Here is a 23214-nt window from a genome sequence, read left to right as displayed (position 1 = left end):
TGCAGGTGATGACCCACACTTAGAGTAGTTTAGGGACTTGCCTAAAATCAGATTTTAGTAGTTTAGTAACTTACCCAAAATCAGATGGCAAATACTGCACTTAGAACTGAAATTCATCTCCATTTGACATTTCCAAAAGAATTTACCCGTGCTTTTCCCACTGCACTAAACTACTTCAGTTACTTTTAATGTTCACAATCCTCGTTTTGGTTGGGGAATTTGTAGAGAGCATATAATTGGATTCTCCAAGTTCACACACACACACAAATTAGTCAAAGATACCAAGAGTTAGAACTAGGACCCATTGGTTTATTCTCTGAGTTTTCTTTTCCTACTTTTTGTTCCTTCCTTCTTAAAATTAGTGAAATTGGCCTGTGGTGGGTTTTTTCTTTTCTTTTACTTGCCAATTCAGTAAAGCTAAAACCAATCCAGATATCCGGAGACAAAAATCTCAACATAGAAATCAGTCTGTCTTTTTTTGTACAGCATGCCACTGACCTCTGATGGTGGAAGTTTAGCATAAACCAGGAGAGACCCAGCCTAGAAAATTCAACTTCCCTGCAACACTTGTTTACCTGGTTAATATTTCTTAGGTTTACAGACCTGACATGTTACCATTGTGTAGCATGTCATTGTGTCTGGCAGGGGAGCCTCTTCTACTTTGAATATTTAAAATACATTTGAGAGTTGTTATTCTGTGTTCTCATTTATCTGTCCACAGAAGAGCATCAGGGTTAAAAATTCCAACTCTGGAGTCAGACAGACTTAAGTTTCAATCCTGTTTAATAACTTTGTAACTTTTGTCAGTTTCCTCATTGATAAAATGGAGATAGTAGTAGTACCTATTTCATAGGGTCATTTGGAGAATTAAATAATACGCACATAAAGCCCTCAGCATAATACCTAGTATATAGTAAGTGCTCAAGAAATGTTAGCTACTGTAAAATATTTGCTATATCACAGTAGCGTATGTTATTTCAAAAACTAATTATGGAAGAGAGAGAATTAGCATTTCTAGTTTTGCAATATATTCTTTTGGACATTTCTCTGTCACAGTTGCTAGGAATGGGGAGTTGATTCATCAAACCAAGAGTCCACTGTCCATAGTGACCTAAGCTTTCTGCAACTTTCAGAAGCTTCAAAGGTAGAATAAAAAAGTTGAAAAAGCTTAGAAAAATAAAGCAGTAATTGGGAGCCTTTTAAAAAAGTATATACAAGATAGTTTGGTAGATTGATAACTAGAGTAATAGAAACCTAGAGTATCCCTAGAGTGACAAAAGAAACTATTAATAAAAGGAAAAGGAAGAAAACAAATATAAATATTTGCATTAGGTGCTTTAGCCCTTATCAGTACATTTTCAACCAGATGTCTCATTCAGCCTCAGGCCATAGTCCTGGGAGGGAAGGAGGGTGACCTGGAGGGCAGGAGAGGGAGAAAGGGAGGGAAGGAGAGAAGAGGAGCATTGTTATTCCTGGGAAGTCTCCTAGCCATTTCAGAGATGGGCCAACTAAGCCAGAGCTCTGGGTAACTTGTTTAGTGCCACACAGCTGGTGATAGACAGGGTCTCCTAAAACAAGTAAAGACAAAAATGGGACCTAATGAAACTTAAAAGCTTCTGCACAGCAAAGGAAACTATAAACAAGATGAAAAGACAACCCTCAGAATGGGAGAAAATATTTGCAAACAAATCAACAAAGGATTAATCTCCAAAATATGTAAACAGCTCATGCAGCTCAATATTAAAAAAACAAGCAAACAATCAAAAAATGGGCAGAAGACCTAAGAAGGTCTTCTCCAAAGAAGACATACAGATGGCCAAGAGGCACAGGAAAAGCTGCTCAACATCACTAACTATTACAGAAATGCAAATCAAAATTACAATGAGGTATCACCTCACACCAGTTAGAATGGGCATCATCAGAAAATCTACAAACAACAAATGCTGGAGAGGGTGTGGAGAAAAGGGAACCCTCTTGCACTGTTGGTGGGAATGTAAATTGACACAGCCACTACGGAGAACGGTATGCAGGTTCCTCAAAAAACTAAAAATAGAATTACCATATGATCCAGCAATCCCAATACTGGCATATACCCAGAGAAAACCATAATTCAAAAAGACACATGCAGCCCAATGTTCATTGCAGCACTAATTACAATAGCCAGGTCATGGAAGCAACCTAAATGCCCATCGACTGATGAATGGTTAAAGAAGATGTGGTACATATATACAGTGGAATATTACTCAACCATAAAAAGGAATGAAATTGGGTCATTTGTAGAGACATGGATGGACCTAGAGACTGTCATACAGAGGGAAGTAAGTCAGAAAGAGAAAAACAAATATTGTATATTAACGCATATATATAGAATCTAGAAAAATGGTACAGATGAAGCGGTTTGCAAAGCAGAAATAGAAACACAGATGTAGAGAACAAACGTATGGACACCAAGGGGGGAAAGCAGGGTTGGGGGGGAGGTGATGGGATGAACTGGGAGATTGGGATTGACATATATACACTAACATGTATAAAATAGATAACTAAGAAACTGCTGTATAAAAAAAATGAAATAAAATTTCAAAAAAAAGAAGATGAGAAGCCCAGGTAAAGATTTTTAAACCATGTTCTGTTATAAAAAAAAAAAAAGCCACACAGGTACAGAGGTTAACAAAGGAAAGTATTTCACGTGGAAGTATCCCCCTGTAAAAACAGTGGGCTTAGACGGGACTATCTCAGAGGACCCTTTCTGCTCCACATTCTGTAATTCTGCTAGTAAAACCTTTTGACATATTTTCCTTTGTGGGTACTCAAAGGAAGGCAAAATAAATATTATGTGGAAAACACTGAATGAAAGCTTTGTGCGAGAATAAAAAGACCAGTTGGGAAGAAAAGGAAATAAACATCTCGAGGGACGCCAAAGTAATCAAAAGAATTATAAAAACAAGATAAAAAGAAAATCAATATTAAATAGAGATAAGGTAGAGTTTGAAAATAAATAGTAATGTGATTCCTTTCAAGAATGTGAGCACAGTAGAGATGATAATCACTGAAAATAATTATAGCCATTATCACTTAATATAATGTATGGGATACTTTGTTCTTCTGTGTGTTGTCATGACATTTCACCATTTAACCACCCCTGAACAGAGCATGGGTGAGGGAGGGTTAGTTACCAGGATGGCTGCTCTCATCCACTAAATTGTGTGGTGATTTTGGTTATGGTTTTGAGTTTTTATAATGTTCTTCTCAGAAGGCAAACTTGTCTTCACAATTTGGGGCAGCCTCCTTATTAGCTGTGTGACTTGAGGCAACTGTGCTTCAAGATCCCTTTTCGGAAAAACAAGACCAAAATACTGTTACCGTATAAGGCTGTTCTACGAAGAAAGAAGAACTGGATGCAAAGTGCTTAGCAAAGTGCTCAATAAATGTTGACTGCAGGGCTTCCCTGGTGGCGCAGTGGTTGAGAGTCCGCCTGCCGATGCAGGGGACGCGGGTTCGTGCCCCGGTCCGGGAAGATCCCACGTGCCGCGGAGCGGCTGGGCCCGTGAGCCATGGCCGCTGAGCCTGCGCGTCCGGAGCCTGTGCTCCGTGACGGGAGAGGCCACGACAGTGAGAGGCCCGCGTACGGCAAAAAAAAAAAAAAAATTGTTGACTGCAAATCAACTCTACTTCAATTAAAATATATATATATGATAGAAAAAAATTTCTTTAATGTTTACTGCTGTGGTTACTCACCATCCTCATCCTCTTCCTCCTTATATTGGATGGAAGGTTAAGTGAGCACGTTCTCTGCTGGCTTCTCCAAGACCTGTGATGTGGAACAGTCTGTTACTGTAGACATAGAGTATAAGTCAGCCCTATTTAGATGGAATATTGTTTTTAACCTCAAACATTCCATCTTTACCTCCTGATTCTCTCTCCCCACTGAAGGGCTTTGTGTCAGTAGGACCCTAGGGCAGTGTTCCAACCCACATCGTGTGGGCTTACCTTCGGTCTCCTTACCCCGGAGCAGAGGACAAGTAAGCATATCTTGCAAACATCCTCTTTCGCCACACTGGAAATGCTGCTCCAACATGGCAGCCAGCTCCAGATTAAATCAGAGCTTTCTTGGCCAGAGAGATCTAGACACATTAGAAATGGGTCAAGCAGAACAGCGTTCACCGAAGAAGAAGTGTACTGCCGGACTCCCTTGGAAGAAAACCAAACTGCCTAAATCCAGATGCAGCAACAACTGGTTGCAAACAAGGGCAGCCGAACCCCTCAAAGGCCTTTGCAGTGTTATTGACACCAGAGCATTGCCGGAGAAAGACCCCAGACTAGGCCAGCTGGCTCTGCCACGTGTTCCACAATCACAGCTGGGCATTCATTCCTGGAGACATTTTTTTTCATTGTGAATTGACCGTAGGTCATATTCCCCAGTCTGCTTATGTCAAGTTTTTCTCAGGCCTCAGTATTCCCTCAGACTTCTCTAGATGAATGAAGTGCCTCACGCTTTGCACAGAAAGCAAACTCTCTGATGCAGATTTCCTCCACTTGCTTATTCTCCACCCGAAATTTTTCTGTATTTTCACTCACCTTGTCTTCTTTTGCTTCCAGCTCACAGCCTCTCAGACTGTAGGACACTTCTCTCCGGCCAATCTCAGTCTCATCCTCTCAGGCCCCTTTGAGGATGTGGTTTCGTCCATTATTTCTACCTGCTGTATCATCACTTTCTATGTATAAACAGGTTCGTCTCCATGGCCCTTTTCTTCTCTTCACCAGATTTCTTGAAAACACAGCCCCCTTCACTACTGCAAATTCAGTAAACTTAAACCTCAACTCCTGGGTCTCCTGCCCAGACCCTACTGGGCTTCCTTGTTTCCATTAATGCTTTGATAATTCTCTCAAAGTTTCTAATTTCTCTTCGATCTCTCTTCTCTCAAGGCAACAATAACAATAAAAGTGTAAATTAGCTTTTTTTTTTTTTCTGCGGTACGCAGGCCTCTCACTGTCGTGGCCTCTCCCGTTGCGGAGCACAGGCTCTGGACGCACAGGCTCAGCGGCCATGGCTCACGGGCCCGGCCACTCCGCGGCATGTGGGATCTTCCCGGACCAGGGCACGAACCCGTCTCCCCTGCATCGGCAGGCGGGCTCTTAACCACTGCGCCACCAGGGAAGCCCTAAACTAGCATTTTTAAACACTTGCTATGTGCCCAGTTCTTAACAGACATTGGCATTTATCCTCACAATGACCCTAAGAGGCAGACAGTATTATCCCCATTTTATATCTAAGCAAAAGGATGGTCTGGATTTAAATTCCAATGTGTTTCCCACACTGCCTGTGCTCTTAAGCTGCTGGGAGGGAATATTTCGTAGAAGTTGCCAGTTGACAAGTTCTTTTAATTCTATCTTCATGTCTCTTACCACCAGCTCCTGTACTCACTGTGATTCTTCAGGCCTTCATAGCTTTCTGCTCCCTGCCTGGGCTCATCAACTTAGCCTTATACTGGGCTGTGTGACTACTCTTCCTTAAGAACGGGTCTGACCATGCCATTCTACTGTCCCATGTCCTTCAGTAGTTCCCCTTATCCTATCTTACGGAGTCCACGCTCCTGGACGTGAGCGAGTGCACAAGTCAGCCTGGAGAGTCTGCGCTTTGCCAACTGCCGCCTGCACTTGCATGCTTCCCTTCTGCTCTCCCTTACCTAAAATCCGCATCTGCGCATGTCTAAACCTGTTCTTTAAAGCCTAGCTCAATTGTAATTTCCTCCAAGAAGTTCTCTACAGGCTTCATCATCATCCCCTACCCCCCTGCCAAGCTTGAGATCATCCTCCCCTTCAGAACCAAAACATCCTCTCTAGAGACTCTCTCTCCCTTTCTCTCTCTTTCTTTCTCTCTCTCTCTCTCTCTCTCTCTCTGTCTCCCTCCCTCCTTCTCTTTCAACTGAGGTGAGACACCAAAAATTCAGTTTGGAAAGATGTTATTTAAAAAAAAAACAAACAAAAAAAACGGCTGCAGGTAAGACTGGTTAGGAAGCATGAGCTTACATGATTTTTCAAAGGAGAGGAGACTAAAGGGCAATTTAAATATTCTCTTAACATATGTACAGAGGAGCAGGTGGTGGAGGAGAGGGTCCTGCTCCCCTCCAGTGAGTACATGACAAAGAAACAGGATGTGGGATCTGCTGAGGGAAGCTTTTTCTGCCAGTGAAAGTTGTATACAAGGATGAGGTTACTAAGGGAAACGGTGGGGTCTCTTTCTTTAGACATCCTTGACAATTGGTTAGATTGTTACATCTACAACTATATGCATGCAGTCGGGTTCTAGAACGTTTTTCCATTTGCTAGCCCTCTTGTCTGAGTTCAGGGCGGGAATGAACAGACTCACTATATCTTCAAACACTGATGGTGCAGGAAGGAATAGCTTCTAACATATCAAGGATGCAATAATAATACTTACATTTCTAACCTTTTTGGTTCCTGGTTCTCTAAATCTTTATGATCTAAAATAGGAAATCTGAATATGATATTCACCAGTACTGATGCCCATAACATTTAATGGATTTTGACTACGCAAGATTTTTTTTATCCTTAACATATAACAATAAAACAATGGCAGTTAAGCGCAGGCACAGGAGCCAGACTTGATTTAAATCCTGGCTCTGTCACTTCCTAGCTATGGGGTCCTGGGTAGGTTACATAACTTCTGTGTGCCTCAGTTTTCTCATCTGTAAATAATGATATTGTACTGCCTACCTGATAGGGTTTTTGTCTTTATATGCAAAGACCTTAAGGGAACACCTGATACATAGTAACGGATAAAAATTGGTAATTTATTATTTTTACTAAAACATATGATGGTAAACTTTTGTTCATACCGTGTATTTCTCAAAGGCCGTTGTTTGCTGCCAGAGGGATGTGTTGCTCCTTGAGGGAAGCCTTTTTGAAATACATTAACTCTTTTCAAGCCACTGGGTTAAAATCAAGTGATGGCCTAGTGACTGTGCTAACTTTCCTTGCTGTGTGATTTTTATGAAGTCTTGCCACAAGCTGATTACATATGTAATTTTAGAAGACCTCCACCACACATTTTTAAGACTGTCTCCTTTTCATGGATAAACGACTCAGAAATTATTCTCTAAAAAGAAATTTGGACATTTCTGTACATTTGGGTATAGAATTAACTTCTGTCACCAGGACTGATCAAAGGGATGTTAGCACAAAGGTAGGTACTACATTTGATTGAGGATGTATTAAATATGCTTTTTATTTGTAAAACACTTTTTTTCTTTTGCCACTAGGAATAATTCAGGTTTCACACCAGCAGACACTGTGGCTGTCATGTTCTGTTCTACACACAAATCCCTCACATTGGGTAAGTGACCCACAGACTTAAAAACCAACTTAATATTACCCTCAGATAATTGCATCTTATGATTTTGAAATTCAAACGACTCTTCAAATTAAATGGAATGGGGGTATTTTCCACTCTGTGACCTAAAGAACAGTAGCAAAGTGAGGATGGGTCATAGCTTTGAAATACCATCACTGGATTGAACCCATTTTTGAGGGCCTAAATTTAATAGTGTAGGATTTAACTTTATTTGTAATCACGTATTCGATTCTCATCGAAGATTTTCAATGTAGAATGTTCATGCTAAAAGTCTGGGGGTGTGTAGTTGGGGGCGGGGGGTGCAATGAGCACAAACTTGGTTTTGGAAGGCTCTAGAGTGACCCCTGGGAAATGTCACCTTATATTTTCTGGAAGCTTGGAGCAAGGTGGAAATAATGTTATTACTCTAGTTTGATATTGACATTAGTTTGAAGTTCATTTCAGAATGTTATTTCTATAAAGAAACACGACATAGTTATCATTAACTCAATCTGATCAGCACCTAAAATGAAATAAGTACGTATTTAATGGACAAAAATAGATCAAGAAAAGTGCTATTTTCTACTTAGCTTTATCCAGTTTAATGACATTATCCCAATAACCTGTCCAAGACATCTGGAATCCATGTTTTTAGTCATTAAAAGTCATTAAGTAATGAGAAACTTTATTGAAATATACATCATTAACAAACTCCTTGGGGTAGTAGGCACATTGTGGTAAAACTAGTTTTAAAAATTCCATTACATTTTGACGTGTGACTGACTAAAGAGAATGACATTGCTCTAAGTCTGCTCGTGTTAAAGTTCAGTCTGTAAACTAGGAAACGAAGAGATTTCATAATGGTTTTACTAGCCCCAAACATATTTGTCTGATAGAATTATTTTCAGTCTTGCAAAGTTTGGGAAATGATTTAGAAATTGGACCTGCTCTTAAAGAAGCAATTGCTATCTAGGGGTTCAGCTTATTTGAAGAAAAAATATATATATACTGTCCATACGTTGCATTATGACTGTTAGGTTTTCTTTATAATCATCACCAAATAGAATTTGAAAGAGCTTTTTGGAAGCCACATTTCAGTCCTGATTTTGTGATCCTGGACAAATCACTTAAGCTCCCTGAACCTTAGCTTTCTCACTTTGTAAGCCATTTTCTTACCTTTTCTTAATCCTTAAGGCTGCTGTAAAGGTTAAAGATAAAATTTGTTAAGTACCCAGCACAGGACTTGTACCTAATACAAGTCAGTACATGACAGAATGTGTTCAGTAATTGTGCTGTGTGTGGATTGCTGTGGACGAAATGAGAGTGCCCACCTAGAGAGCTCGGTGTGCTGCCTGGCGCATAACACATACCCTTAAAGCAGCAGCTGTTATTAGTTATTATTAACTGTATTGGTTATGATGGTATTACCATTCCCAGGGTTCCAGTCGCCTGACCCCGGTCCCGTAGATGTTCATGTAACAGGTGTGGTTTAACTGTTGACCTCAGAGAAATCATCTTGCACTTCCTCCTGCATGCGGTCGTTGTGATGTGATACCCGGTGCTCCAGGTCTCTTGAAAAGGAAGGGGCTGTTACAAAGGTAGGGAGGCCAGAGGCGGACGCTGCCAGGCACCTCAGAGGTCACGAGTCAGGGACCAAAAGAGCCTGTGTCGTTAGAGCAGATGCTGAGTCCTGGCTGCACCACATATGCTTCCGCATTTCTGCGGTGGCCTTTCAAACCTGCCCCACCCCTAGGATTTGCTTTTGTCAGGACAACCAAAATGGGTTGTGTTTGTTTCTCCATGATTTTCTCCTGTGCTTGGAGCTGGCGGTGGTGAACCCGAGTATGCTACCCGAGAAGCATACTGCACTGTGATCAGTATTCTTTTCTTTTCTGTAAGCAGAATACCTACCCATCCTATCTTTTTTTTTTTTCTTTTCATTTTTTTAATCTCAAAGCCATATCCTTCTGTCCTTGATGCTTTCTAATTTTCAGGCAAACAGGTGCTCTGAACGTCGATCAAAAGTAGCTGTTGTGCTAAAAATGTTTGGGTTAACTTGGACTTCTGCTTTTGCATTTTGCTTTTGCAATGTTCGCCCATGAAATAGATACTTGGGTCCTCCAGTAAAATACTAATGTGGTATCTAAGTAACCATCGTAGTGTAAATCCTTAGTTATTTCCATAACATGGTAGACCTATGCTTTCTTGGAATTGCAAGACCTAAATACTCATCCTGACTCTTCCACTGAGACATCCCCACGCCTGTTTCCGTAGCTCTTAGATTAGGGAATTTTACTTCGAGCTAGGCTATTCTATCATGCTGGGATCAGACCTGGCTTCCTGCCTGCAATCTCCTAGGTAGCATTTATAAAAATGACCTCTTTGCTGCTTCCTTATCTCAGTGAGATGGCACGGATCACCCTTGTCCCAGGAGCACCCTTATTTCTACATACAGCAAGGGGTGTTTGGGTCCTGTTGCTTGAATGGACTTGTTAAGCCCTATAAATTTAGTGTATCAGTTTTCACAAGATCCAATTCATGTTTCTACTGGTGACCTGACATCTCTGGTACAGAGGATATGCCTGGCAGTGACCTGAGCTACAGGCCGACAATTATCCTAATGGAACTTCTCATCTGCATAGCAATGAAAGAACATCACAATAAGTGTGAAGAATTCATATTCCAGAAAGCAGGGGGCAAATTTCAGGTAATATCACTCAGAGTTATACTGCTCTTACTTCAAGATGAAATACAACAGATTAAAATGCATCTATTTGGCATGTAGAAAATATATCTATCCCTTTTGTGATCACTGTCAAAATATTTCTTCTAGTGATTTTAAACACACACACACACACACACACATAACATCTCAAATAGAATACATTAAGAAAGCCCTATGAAATAACATTTTTTATTATTATATCCAGTATTTGTATTTCAGAATAAATTATTGCAGGCCCGGTGATACCCAGGTAACTAATGAACCGAAGATGAAAACTCTGGCTTTGAGAAGCCTTCTGAAAGTTCTCTTGTACATACACTTGAAATTTATTTTTTTGTTCTTGCTTTTGCCCTGTCTCAGTCTCTTCAATGTACTTGCATCTACACATATGCTGAATTTGATTCATTGCTTTTATTAGTGCATTTGCCATTGATAGATTAGTTCTTCGTATTAGTACTTTTTCTACTGATTGATTGCAGATGAAGTGACTATTTGACCTTTAATTATGAGGCTTCCTATTGAAAATGACATTGAGCTATGGCTTCACATAATCCATCTGGAAAGCCTGACGTGATGCCATTCCCTGGAGTTCGTTCAGGAAGAAAGCGGAGGCCCGGAGGAAGTGCAGAGCTTTCACTGTGCTTCATCTGAAACAATACTACAGGGCTTGTTTGCTGCTCTCCTGTAGTTGCACCTCAGGGTTGGAGATAATTATATTTTGTCAAGACAGCATTACTGGCTGTGGGTTGCTCCAAAAGCCATGAACTCTCCCAAATTGTTTTCTAGTTTGATGGTGATTTTTGTATAATGATGAGAAGACACTTTACATAGCAGAGGTGGGAGAACAGCTTGCACCCTAGTTAGCAACGGTTCAGTGCTCACTCAGTCAACAGAGCTCATCACAAAAGAAATTCGATCCGAGGGACCCTGTGGAATTAGTATTTTACTTTTATTTTATTTATCTTTTTCTCTTGAGTGTTCAAATCACTTTGGTATCTAGAGTTCTAATATATATAGAAAACTTTCTCACTATTCCTAGAAAGAGAATGTTTAAGGATGTTTGAGATCCTTAAGTGAGTGTATGTTTATATTAGTTTTTCATGTTTCCAAATGGCAAAATGAAAGCGTATACTCCTAGAGCATGTCAACTGACAACTGGCAATCAGTTGTGAGACCAGTTGTTTGTGTCCAAAAGCTTTTCTGAATTGAAAGAATGCTCTTTAAGTTTTAAATAGAGTGTTGTGATCAATGTGTATTAAAAGTCCACTATGGGTCTTACCATTTATAGACATTTGTGTACAAAGACCAATCAAGGCATCTTTCCCTCACATTGAACTTCATTATGAGTCTACGCTTGCAGTTACACAGCTGAGCTGTGATAAGAAACTATGCTTTAAGCAAAAAGCATATAGCTTTTTGATAGACATAGGATTCTGGAAAGAGTGGAAAGAATACATACCTGATTCTAGTTGGGATTCAAGTTGCAGTTCTCTCACCAAAAGCTGAACAAATCACTTAACTGCTATCAGCCTCAATTTCCAAATCTGTAAAATGAGAAGATGGAAGAGATGATACTTGAGATTCCTTCCAGTTTTAAGTTCCTATGAGTCTTTTGCTCAGTGACTGATATTACCACCATTCTATAAGGTAACAGTTTCCCTGCTATGTGTGAAAAGGAAAAGAGTTCTTGAAAGGAACAGCTATGTAAATAATGTTACAATATTACAAGAAAGGAAATATGACTGTTACATCTTCCTAAAGAGGCTAAAAATTATCTTCATACTCTCCAAAGAGTTTCATAGGAGACACAAACTCTGAAAAGGATCTCATTTTCAATTTTACTTGGAAGCTTTTCAAGAGTGCTAAAGGATTACCCTGCAGCTTGGGCTGAAAAGATCATTTAATAACATCTGGGTTATTTTCTCCAGAGGAAATGGAATTGAAATAGGAAAGTTTGCATTTCTGTTTTTCTTTCCCCCTAAAGCTTCTCTGCAATTCTATTTGGCACATAAAGACTATTATCTTGATGAAACTGCCCTACAATTGAGAAGCACTTTTTTAAAGCCTTTAACCCCTTAACTCTTGTTACCTAAATAACCTTGAATATTAGCAAATCAGTAATTATCTTATTTTTCATACAAAGAAGTGAAGCGTAGAAAAAATTCTAAAAATTTATGCCAGGGCATATAACTAACAGAGACTAGATTCCAGGTCTCCTGCTTCCAGAGCTGCACTGGACAATAGGATGTGAAAGCTCTTTGAAGACCCAGAAGTGCTAGACTGATTCTGAGTGTTTTCAGTGTACACTCTCAGTGTGGGTTTGAATCATTTTATTGATTGTTTAAAAAAAGAAAATGACTTCTGATTCCATTGCTAATTATAAGACAGTTTAAAAATCTTCACTATCTGTAATTGTGGCCATATGTATCTATTCCTTATGGCCTGTCATAAACTGGCACACAGTCCTTGTATTTTCTTTATTAACAAAAGGTTATATTGTAGTTAAAGTGTGTCTTGATGGGCCAGCCCTTACCTTTCAGAGGCATCAGTGTCTGCACTCTGTTCTTGCAAACTGAGAACCATAATGCTGTTTAACAACAAACTATCACAGTAGAAATCGAAGTCCTGGGTAAAGACAGAAAATAGAACTTTGTCTCTGAGGCATAAGCGTAAATATATTTTTTGTCCTGCAGTTTGCTCTTGGCGTTTCAGTTCTGTAAGGAAAGACAGTATGGGGTTCTCTGACAGATTCTATATATAGAGCAAAGTGACTCTATATATATATATATATACATATATTCTTTTTCAGATTCTTTTCCATTATAGGTTATTACAAGATACTGAATATAGTTTCCTGTGCTATATCGTAGATCCTTGTTGTTTATCTGTTTTATGTATAGTAGTGTGTATCTGTTAATCCCATACTCCTAATTTATCCTTTCCTCCCCCACTTCCCCTTTGGTAACCATAAGATTGTTTTCTGTGTCTGTGTGTCTGTTTCTGTTTTGTAAACAAGTTCATTTATATCATATTTTAGATTCCACAAATAAGTGATATCATATGGTGTTTGTCTTTCTCTGTCTGACTTACTTCACTTAGTATGATAATCTCCAGGGTCATCCATGTTGCTGCACATGGCATTATTTCATTCTTTTTTATGGCTGAGTAATATTCCATTGTGTATATATATACCTCTTCTTTATCCATTCATCTGGCATCTGACAGAGTCTTAAAGATGCCACTGAAATTAAAGGCCCAGTAGGATTTACCACCATAGTGAAAACAAGTTGGGTAGTGTCTGTCCTTTTGTACTGTTTTCTGATCCACATAAAGAAAGAGATGCAAGTTCTCGAACAAAGTGATACACTTATGTTTGGAGCTTTGCAGATTACTTTGTTTTGAATTTTTGATTCTGAATTTGGTGTCTGAACTTCATCACTAGCATATCCAGACTTCGTAATAAAAATTTAGAAAGTCCCCAGGTTCTGCATAAGTATCAAATGAAAGACATTAAAACCTCTTTGAGGATTTCCTAGCCTGATGCTCAGGTACCATTCTTCTGAACGATACTGCAGGAGGTGTTCGCAGTGTGCGGTGTTCACCAGGACCAATGCCCTGGTGCTCGCTCATTTCTGCTCCTTCTCCACGTTTCCTGTGCCGGGGACTGTCAGACATTTTTAACCACAACCTGTAGTTAGAAATACCTTTTACAGTGTGATCCAGAAAACATTTGCATGTGTGTAAAAGTTTGACAAAACAACATTCACTCTCACTTCTCGTGATACATTCCATCTTCTAGCCAAGTGCTATATCAAAACCCATTACACTGATTCAGCAACTCATTAATGGGTCGTGATCCAAGGTCTGAAAAATACTACTTCAAGTCTTGCTTGGTGAAATTTTACCCCCTTTCTCAAATAGTTACCGTGTAGGCTTCAGCTACTGCTGTCCCTTTTTCACGAAACTTTAGCCGAAATTTCTGATACCATGTAAGAACCAGACCTAATTTAAGACTTGGAATAATTCTTGAAGTGCAGTCAGGTCACCGCCATTTAGATTTTATTAATCCAGCTTATATAATAGAGTTTCTATACCTTTTGTTGATTTACTTTTTAAATTGTTTCTCTATTCAACATGTTTTCAATTAGTAATAATAATAACAACAATGGAGATTAATTGGGTACTTAATAGGCTAAATGCTTGTTACAAGAAGTAATTTACTTGAAAATATTTTATGCTGATGGTTAGTGTAGACCTCAGCGCCCAGGACAGCCCACTGCTCTCATGGAAAATTCTCACTGGAGTGTTCAGCTATTATTTTATCAAAAAGAAAATACTCCAGAGGCAGCTACAACAGATGCTTTTGTTATCTATATCTCTATCAACCAGAGACTTTACTAATTAGCATAATGAATTCAGAAATAGGTTTGTTTTTTTTTTTTTGCGGTACGCGGGCCTGTCGCTGTTGTGGCCTCTCCCGTTGTGGAGCACAGGCTCCGGACGCGCAGGCTCAGCGGCCATGGCTCACGGACCCAGCCTCTCCGCGGCATGTGGGATCTTCCCAGACCGGGGCACGAGCCCGCGTCCCCTGCATCGGCAGGCGGACTCTCAACCACCTGGGAAGCCCAGAAATAGGTTTTTATTGATGAAATTACTGACTTGTTGCCTTTCATGATAAATGTAATAAATGGACCCTCGTTGATATGTAGCCTGCCTTTAAACTTTCGAGACACACTTCCCACTTGCTAGAAGAATCTAGCAAATCCCATGTCCTGAATATGCAATCCCCAGGGCTGTGCTGAAGGCCCGATCCCTACCAGTTTTGTGCTCAGCCTCTGTCCGGAGGCCCTGTAGTCACCTGAGGCTGACTGTAAGGGTTACTGAATCCTGCTCTGAGAGACCCTCTCGTGCAAGGTGCTAGTGAGAGCACTGGCAAAGTCAGAGCTGGGACTTTAGTTGACACTTTTACTGCTAATATGTGTTAACCTAAAAATACCTGTACCTGTGGCAGCTTGCTTTCATTCAAAGCTGCTGGCAAGGTGCTGGGAGTGGGGAGTACAGGTAATTTTCACCTACCCTTCAAATTTCTTCAGCCACTGTACTCTATCTGCTGGAAGAATCTGGAGCTTATGCATGACCAGCCTGGTACAGGTCACGTTCCAACAGTTCTTTCCATGCACCAGCTCACCTCACTACCACAGTCACCCCCGCAAGGGAGGTGAGGTCCAGAGTGATAAACAACTTGCCCAAGTCACATGACCCCAAGTGGCAAAGCCAGAAGTCTGACTCTTAGCCACTGTGCCGAGCTGTAATGAGAGTTCTGGGGAAGGTCCTATGCTGTGAAACCCAGGTTCTTGTATCAGCCCTTGGTTGCTAACATGAAAAGTCTAGGCTAGATGATCTCTGGGATCCTTCTGGTTCTAACATTCAATAATTTTCTGATTTTGAAAGACTTAAGTGTTAGCTTTAGAATCTTGAGTCATTCAGAGGGACAGCCTAAGATCAGCATTTCTCAAAGGGTGGCCCTTAAAAATATAGCAAATTGCTTCCAAAAAAAAATGTTACGGGGCCTCATCTGAGGCCTACTGATCCAGAATTTTTAAGAATAAGACCCTGGAGCCTGATTGTAACACATCGCAAAAAAAGGGTATTATGCACACAAAAGTGTAAGAGCCACCATATTACATCCATCCATAATCACCTCTCAGCTTCCAGAGAACCTAGCTCACCCACTATCAGGTTCTTAGGCGAGCATTTGACCTAGCAGAGCATTTGGTCAAACTTTGTATAGGCGCTTAGTGATGATGGTGGGAACCAGTTTGTACCAACCACGGTTGCTGGTTTTCTTTTTTCTGTTTTTTTTTTTTACTTTAGCCTAGCCATGGTGCGCCCCCCTTTTAGATACTTTTTTATCTCATCATTAGCCAAAATGAGATGCTTAGGACGTAGAGGCTTATGACACACCACTAAGTACTATAAAAAGGTAAACAACAAACATTTTTTTTAAAGACTCAGTAGGCCTGGACTCTGATTTCTAGGAATCACTCACTTCATTCCATGGCCTCATGGTCATGTCTAGGAAGGATAAAAACCTATACTGATTTTTTGCCTTCAGATGTTCTCTTGAGTCCTTTTTTTTACCAGTCTGGTTAAACCACCATGCTTGGATGTGGAAGTGTGCCAGTATTTCACGAGGTATAACCCGAGCAAAAGAAAACCATCCATTTCATGCCCATCATACCAAGCACTCACTCCAAAAGAGGGGGCTTTCTTCCTTTAAGACCATGTCTTCCTGGCAAGCTGACAGTCGAATTTAAGCATATTTAAAAACAATTTCAGAATGCCTTACTATTTGCAAGTTATCCTTTTAAAAAAACCCATTATGAAAGGAAATATATATGATTTTCCCCAAAAGTCTCACAGTGTAATTGATACTGTAGAAAGATTTAAAAAAAATCAACAACACACAAAATAGAATCACGCTTTGCAGAAGTCAGTGCTCCGAAAGGGACAGCAGGCCAGATAGAATCATAAGCACTTAGCAAGAAGTTGTAAACAGATGGAGGCCAATGGAGGTTTGCGTGGCATCCGAGGTAGATGTTTCTGTTCCCGTGGCAGTCCTCAGCAGTTCCCATTCTCAAGAATTGTAGGAATGCTTCCGACCTCATCCTAGATGATTTCAGTGACAAACCCCTTCCCTGCTCAGTCCTGTAGACTACCGAATTTGAACCCCGCAATACTGATTCATAATGCTATTCATAATAATAATAATAGCTATCATTTTGGAGATGCTGACTTTATGCCAGGCACTGTACTGGGTACTTGACATGCACTGTCTCACTGAAACCTCCAACTACCACTTGAGATAGTTATTTTAACCTCATTTTGAGCAGATGTGGAAACTGAGGGTATTCAGGTCAGGTCACCCAATCACGTAGCTGGTGGGTAGCACTGTCAGGACTGAAAACCAGGTCTCTGACGTCAAAGTCCAAGTCCTTTCCATCACACCACCCAGTCCTCTAGAAATAGCTCCAGTGGTGCGTCGTCTGCTGCTCTCTCGGTCTCAGGATTGGAGCAGGAACAAGAGTGGCCAAGGCTTACATGCGGCAGCTTCACTGCAGCCGAGCTCACTCGCCGTTGTTACCCTACAGCTCAATGGCAAGGAGACAAAAAATCCCACATAGGGCTTCCCTGGTGGCGCAGTGGTTGAGAGTCCGCCTGCCGATGGAGGGGACACGGGTTCGTGCCCCGGTCCGGGAAGATCCCACATGCCGCGGAGCGGCTGGGCCCGTGAGCCGTGGCCGCTGAGCCTGTGCGTCCGAAGCCTGTGCTCCGCAACGGGAGAGGCCACAACAGTGAGAGGCCAGTGTACCGCAAAAAAAAAAAAAAAAAAAAAAAATCCCACATATTATACAGCGGCACCTCAAACTATACACCGAATCCTTACCCCTGTGCGTCTCTTAATGTCAGTTGTTAGTGGTGGAAGCTCTTAATTCCGCAGTTTCATATTTCTTTCAAAATAAAAACCACCGTGTCATAGTTAGAAGGAGCTCTAAAGAGATTCATTTTACATGTTAATAATCAACTCACATGCCCGAAGCCATATGCACTCCGTGCTTCTGAAAACAGGAAGTGAGGGGACCACATTCTGTTGTCCTGGAGCTTGTCCTTTCTGAGGAGGCCTTCGCCACATCCAGGAGGGCCGACCACAGCCCGTCTCCCAGGGCTCTCTGTTCATCCCTGCACCTGCTGTCAGTTGCGGAGGGGATTGTTTATTATTATTAATATTTAGAAAGGTTGCCTCTAGAGGTACTAAAATGTGCATCACAGAACAACAGTTGTTTACTGTGTTTGAAGTGAAGGATCTCACCCAGGAGAGCTCCTTCACTTGAAGTTTCTCTCTCTCCATCTCTACTTGCAAACAGAGATTGATGAATAACAATTATTGTTTCAGAGTTGCATCTCTCACATTATTTATTTGGTCATAACTCTTCCCAGAAATTCCCTTAATTGAACCAGACACTATAAACCAGTTTGCATGGATTTGATGACAGCCAGCTCCATGCTTCTTTACAATAAAGAATAAAGGACTCCACGGCTGCAGAATGAGGTGACACCCACTGCCTCCTTGTCCCCGTCTATAGACCTATCCAAACAATTCCAGCCAGATATTAAAGTTAGCTGTCCATTTTTTAAAGCCATGCGGGGTGCAGTAGGTTTTTGACGAATTACCCTGGAGGCAGGAGGAGATATAAAATTAGACCTAGGGCTTCCCTGGTGGCGCAGTGATTAATAATCCGCCTGCCAATGCAGGGGACACAAGTTCGAGCCCTGGTCCGGGAAGATCCCACGTGCCACGGAGCAACTGAGCCCGTGCACCACAACTACTGAGCCTGCGCTCTAGAGCCCACGAGCCACAACTCCTGAAGACCAAGCACCTAGAGCCTGTGCTCCGCAACAAGAGAAGCCACCGCAATGAGAAGCCCGTGCAACCGCAATGAAGAGTAGCCTATGCTCGCCACAACTAGAGAAAGCCCGCGTGCAGCAAGAAAGACCCAATGCAGCCGAAATAAATAAATAAATTTAAAATTGAACATAACTCAAAAGATTCCTGGGCCCCAGGAAGCCAGCTCGCTTGGAATGTCACCTCCTGAAGCTGAGCACGCTCATGGTTTTGGAGCAGTGACACTTCCCATAGCTGCCTTTGCTTCAGGTTTGCTCTACGTACTAGTTACTCTCTGTGCTAGTACTACTACTGTACTCTAGTACTGCTAGAGCAAGCTTTCTAAATATTAGTAATAATGAAAACCAACTCCTCTGCAACTGACAGCGAGTGCAGAAATGTGGAGGAATAAACGGTGCCAATGGAAAGATGCTTCGCCAACATCATTTGCTCAGTTCATGTGTTCATCCAACAAGTGTTTATTTCATGCCTACTATGCACCAGGCACTGTCCTAGGCCCTAGGGTGGCCCAGCAGTGAGCAAAACACGAAAAAGCACTCCCCCTTATCCAGCTTCCTTTCTAGTGGGTCCAACAGACAAACACTCAGACATATTGCACTTCAGATCATGGGAAGTGTGTGGAGAAAAAGAAAACCAGAAAGGAGAATAAGAAGGGCCAGAGGGAGGTGGGGACATTTTAGGCTTAAAGGGAGCTTTGGGTCAAAGACCTGTAGGGAAGAGGGAGCAAGCCACGTGATATAGAGAGGAAGGAGGCTCCCACCAGGGGGAACAGCGAGGGCAAAGGACGTGAGGCCACGGTGTGCTCGGCAAGTTGGAGAAAGAGGAAGGGGCCAGTGTTCAGGGAGCAGAAGGGGTGAGAAGAGAGTTCTAGGAGGCGTGGTAAAAGGTCACGGGAGAGTGCCGGTGATACTGTGTGAGACCTTATCCACCTGCTGTGAGGACTTGCCTGCTATGCAGAAGGAGAGGGGAAGCCGTGAGGGGTCTGAGTGAACAAGTCAAAAGATTCAGCTCCCACTTTGGCTGCTATGTTGAAAAAGGACTGGGTCTGGCTGGGGGGAAGGGTGCAGCAGGGAGAAACAGGAAAGCCAGTTAAGAGCCTTTAATCCAGACGAAAGCTGGGGTGGTGTGGTTAAAGGTAATAGTGGAGTGGTGAGAAGCGTTGGATCCTGGTTGTATTTTTTTTTTTTTTAACATCTTTATTGGGGTATAATTGCTTTACAATGGTGTGTTAGTTTCTGCTTTATAACAAAGTGAATCAGCTATACATATATATATGCTCCCATGTGTCTTCCCTCTTGCGTCTGTCTCCCTCCCACTCTCCCCATCCCACCCCTCCAGGCTGTCTCAAAGCCCCGAGCTAATAGCCCTGTGCCTTGCGGTTGCTTCCCCCTAGCTATCTACCTTACTACGTTTGTTAGTGTGTATATGTCCATGACTCTCTCTCGCCCTGGTTGTATTTTGAATGCAGAACTACTGGGATTTGCTGACGAATTGGATTTGTATGTAAAAGAAGGAGGAATGAAAGGCGATTCCAAGGCGTTTGGCCTGAGGGGCTGGAAGGATGGAGTTACCATTTACTAGACTGGATGAGAAACAGATTTTACTGGTGGAAGAGGGATGTGGGGCAGACCCAGAGTTCCATCTTGAACGTGTTAAGTTTGAGATGTCTTTTCGACATCCAGAGAAGAGTTGTCTTTGAGTCTAGAATTCTGGTCTAAGCTGGAATTTTCAGCATATAGATGTTAGTTTAAGCTATCAGGCTCCATGGGATCACTGAAGAATGGGTAGACAGAGGAGAAAAGGGCTCCGAGCACTGGGCCCTGAGGCCCTCCAGAGGTTAGGGAGGCTACGAAATTACTTTGAGTGTAAAATGATATTGAAATTAGAAATCAGCCAGACATGTAGACGTCCAAAATGGCTAGCCTGTATTTTTCTCCCATATCACAAGGTTGAGGTGATGATTGAATAAGAAAGTAGATATAGGGCTTCCCTGGTGGCGCAGTGGTTGAGAGTCTGCCTGCCGATGCATGGGATGCGGGTTCGTGCCCTGGTCCGGGAAGATCCCACATGCCGCGGAGCAGCTAGGCCTGTGAGCCATGGCCGCTGAGCCTGCGCGTCCAGAGCCTGTGTTCCGCAACGGGAGAGGCCACAACAGTGAGAGGCCTGCATACTACAAAAAAATAAAAAATAAAAAATAAAGTAGATATAAAACCACTTTGAAACATTAAAAGGAAAAGGGTCTGGCAGTCCTATGGCACCTACTACGTGCCAGGCACTGCATCAAGCACATGGGTTGCCTTATTATCTCATTGGATCTACACAACAGCCCTGCACAATAGCTTTTATTGATCCCATTGTCCAAGAAAACTGAGCCTCAGAGAGGTCAAGTAAGTCACCCCAGTTTACACAGTGAGGAGAACGGCAAAGCCAGCACACAGTGGCCATGTGTCTACCTCCAGAAACCCCCAGAAACCTCTAGAATCCTCTTGCTCTCCCTTATTACCAGACCAAACTTCTCAGCCCAGCTCACACTGGAATCACCTGAGAGCTACGCAAAACTGTGCCGGGACCCTCCCCATACCTGTTTGCTCAGAATCTCTCAGGATAGACCCAGGTATCACAGTTTTTAAAAGCTACCCAGGTGATTCTAACGAGCAGCTGCCGCTGAGAGCCATGGTATCATGCTACTTCCTTTATTTGTACGCATGTGTGGTCCACTGTGTTCCAGAAGGATCCAGGTGGGATTACACCTGCTCATTTGTTAATAAAACCGACCATTTGTGAAAACCACAATTCTCTGTGTTGTGATTAGATATGTTAAACTGTTCAGAGTTTAAAGAAAACCAAGGGGATTAGAAAAACATTGTTATTTCTAGAAATGGCTTCCAGGGTTCTCTTATTTTCTTCCTCTGCCTAAAAGTCCTCTGAATGAGGTCTTCACTCCCCAATTTTTATATCACTGAAAACAAATGAGGGCAGAAGTAGGTTAGCGGGACAACATCTAGCCAAGTTAAACCACAGAAACGTGAGTCAGACTTTTATTTATTAATTTATTTAAGTTGTGTTGTTTCTTTTTTTTTCCTTTCTTTTTTTTGTTTTTTTTTGCGGTACGCGGGCCTCTCACTGTTGTGGCCTCTTCCGTTGCGAAGCACAGGCTCCGGACCCGCAGGCTCAGGGGCCATGGCTCACGGGCCCAGCTGCTCCACAGCATGTGCGATCCTCCCGGACTGGGACAAGAACCCGTGTCCCCTGCATCGGCAGGCGGACTCTCAACCACTGCGCCACCAGGGAAGCCCCTGTTGTTTCTATTTTTATTTTTTTGACTTTTTAAAACATCTTTATTGGAGTATAATTGCTTTACAATGGTATGTTAGTTTCTGCTTTATAACAAAGTGAATCAGCTATACATATACATATATCCCCATATCTCCTCCCTCTTGCATCTCCCTCCTACCCTTGCTATCCCACCCCTCTAGGTGGTCACAAAACACCGAGCTGATCTCCCTGTGCTACGCAGCTGCTTCCCACTAGCTATCTATTTTACATTTGGTAGTATATATATATGTATCAATGCTACTCTCTCACTTCGTCCCAGCTTACCCATCCCCCTCCCCGTGTCCTCTAGTCCATTCTCTACATCTTCATCTTTATTCCTGTCCTGCCCTTACGTTCTTCAGAACCCTTTTTTTTTTTTTTTAGATTCCATATATACGTGTTAGCATACGGTATTTGTTTTTCTCTTTCTGACTTACTTCACTCTGTATGACAGACTCTACGTCCATTCACCTCACTACAAATAACTCAATTGCGTTACTTTTTATGGTTGAGTAGTATTCCATTGTATATATGTGCCACATCTTCTTTATCCATTCATCTGTTGATGGACACTTAGGTTGCTTCCATGTCCTGGCTATTGTAAATAGTGCTGCAATGAACATTGTGGTACATAACTCTTTTTCAATTATGGTTTTCTCAGGGTATATGCCCAGTAGTGGGATTGCTGGGTCATCTGCTAGTTCTATTTTTAGTTTTTTAACCTCCATACTGTTCTCCATAGTGGCTCTATCAATTTACATTCCCACCCACAGTGCAAGAGGGTTCCCTTTTCTCCACACCCTCTACAGCATTTGTTCTTTGTAGATTTTTTGAGGATGGCCATTCTGACTGGTGTGAGATGATACCTCATTGTAGTTTTGATTTGCATTTCTCTAATGATCAGTGATGTTGAGCATTCTTTCATGTGTTTGTTGGCAATCTGTATATCTTCTTTGGAGAAATGTCTGTTTAGGTCTTCTAACCATTTTTGGATGGGTTGCTTCTTTTTATGATACTGAGCTGCATGTAAATTTTGGGGATTAATCCTTTGTCAGTTGCTTCATTTGAAAATGTTTTCTCCGATTCTGAGGGTTATCTTTTCGTCTTATGTTTTCCTTTGCTGTGCAAAAGCTTTCAAGTTTCATTAGGTCCCATTTGTTTATTTTTTATTTTATTTCCATGGGTCAAAAAAGGATCTTGCTGTGATTTCTGTCATAGAGTGTTCTGCCTGTGTTTTCCTCTAAGAGTTTTATAGTGTCTGGCCTTACATTTAGGTCTTTTATCCATTTTGAATTTATTTTTGTGCATGATGTTAGGGAGTGTTCTAATTTCATCCTTTTACATGTAGCTATCCAGTTT

General features: G+C 41.7%; 1 protein-coding gene across 3 annotated transcripts in view; it reads left to right on the top strand.

The window, feature by feature from the left end:
- SLC10A7 (solute carrier family 10 member 7) overlaps window positions 1–23214 on the top strand; it is a 251845-nt gene that overhangs the window by 206120 nt on the left and 22511 nt on the right. For all 3 annotated transcript variants that reach the window (XM_065877675.1, XM_065877676.1, XM_065877674.1), the window contains one exon: window positions 7281–7354. In XM_065877675.1, coding sequence (XP_065733747.1) covers window positions 7281–7354 — 74 coding nt within the window. The remainder of the gene's footprint in view (window positions 1–7280; window positions 7355–23214) is intronic.

This window comes from Phocoena phocoena, chromosome 5 (genome assembly GCF_963924675.1).
Source record: "Phocoena phocoena chromosome 5, mPhoPho1.1, whole genome shotgun sequence".
In the NCBI taxonomy this organism is placed as follows: Eukaryota; Metazoa; Chordata; class Mammalia; order Artiodactyla; family Phocoenidae; genus Phocoena; species Phocoena phocoena.
Note: the sequence above shows the minus strand (reverse complement) of the source record. Positions and strands in the feature narration are given on the sequence as shown.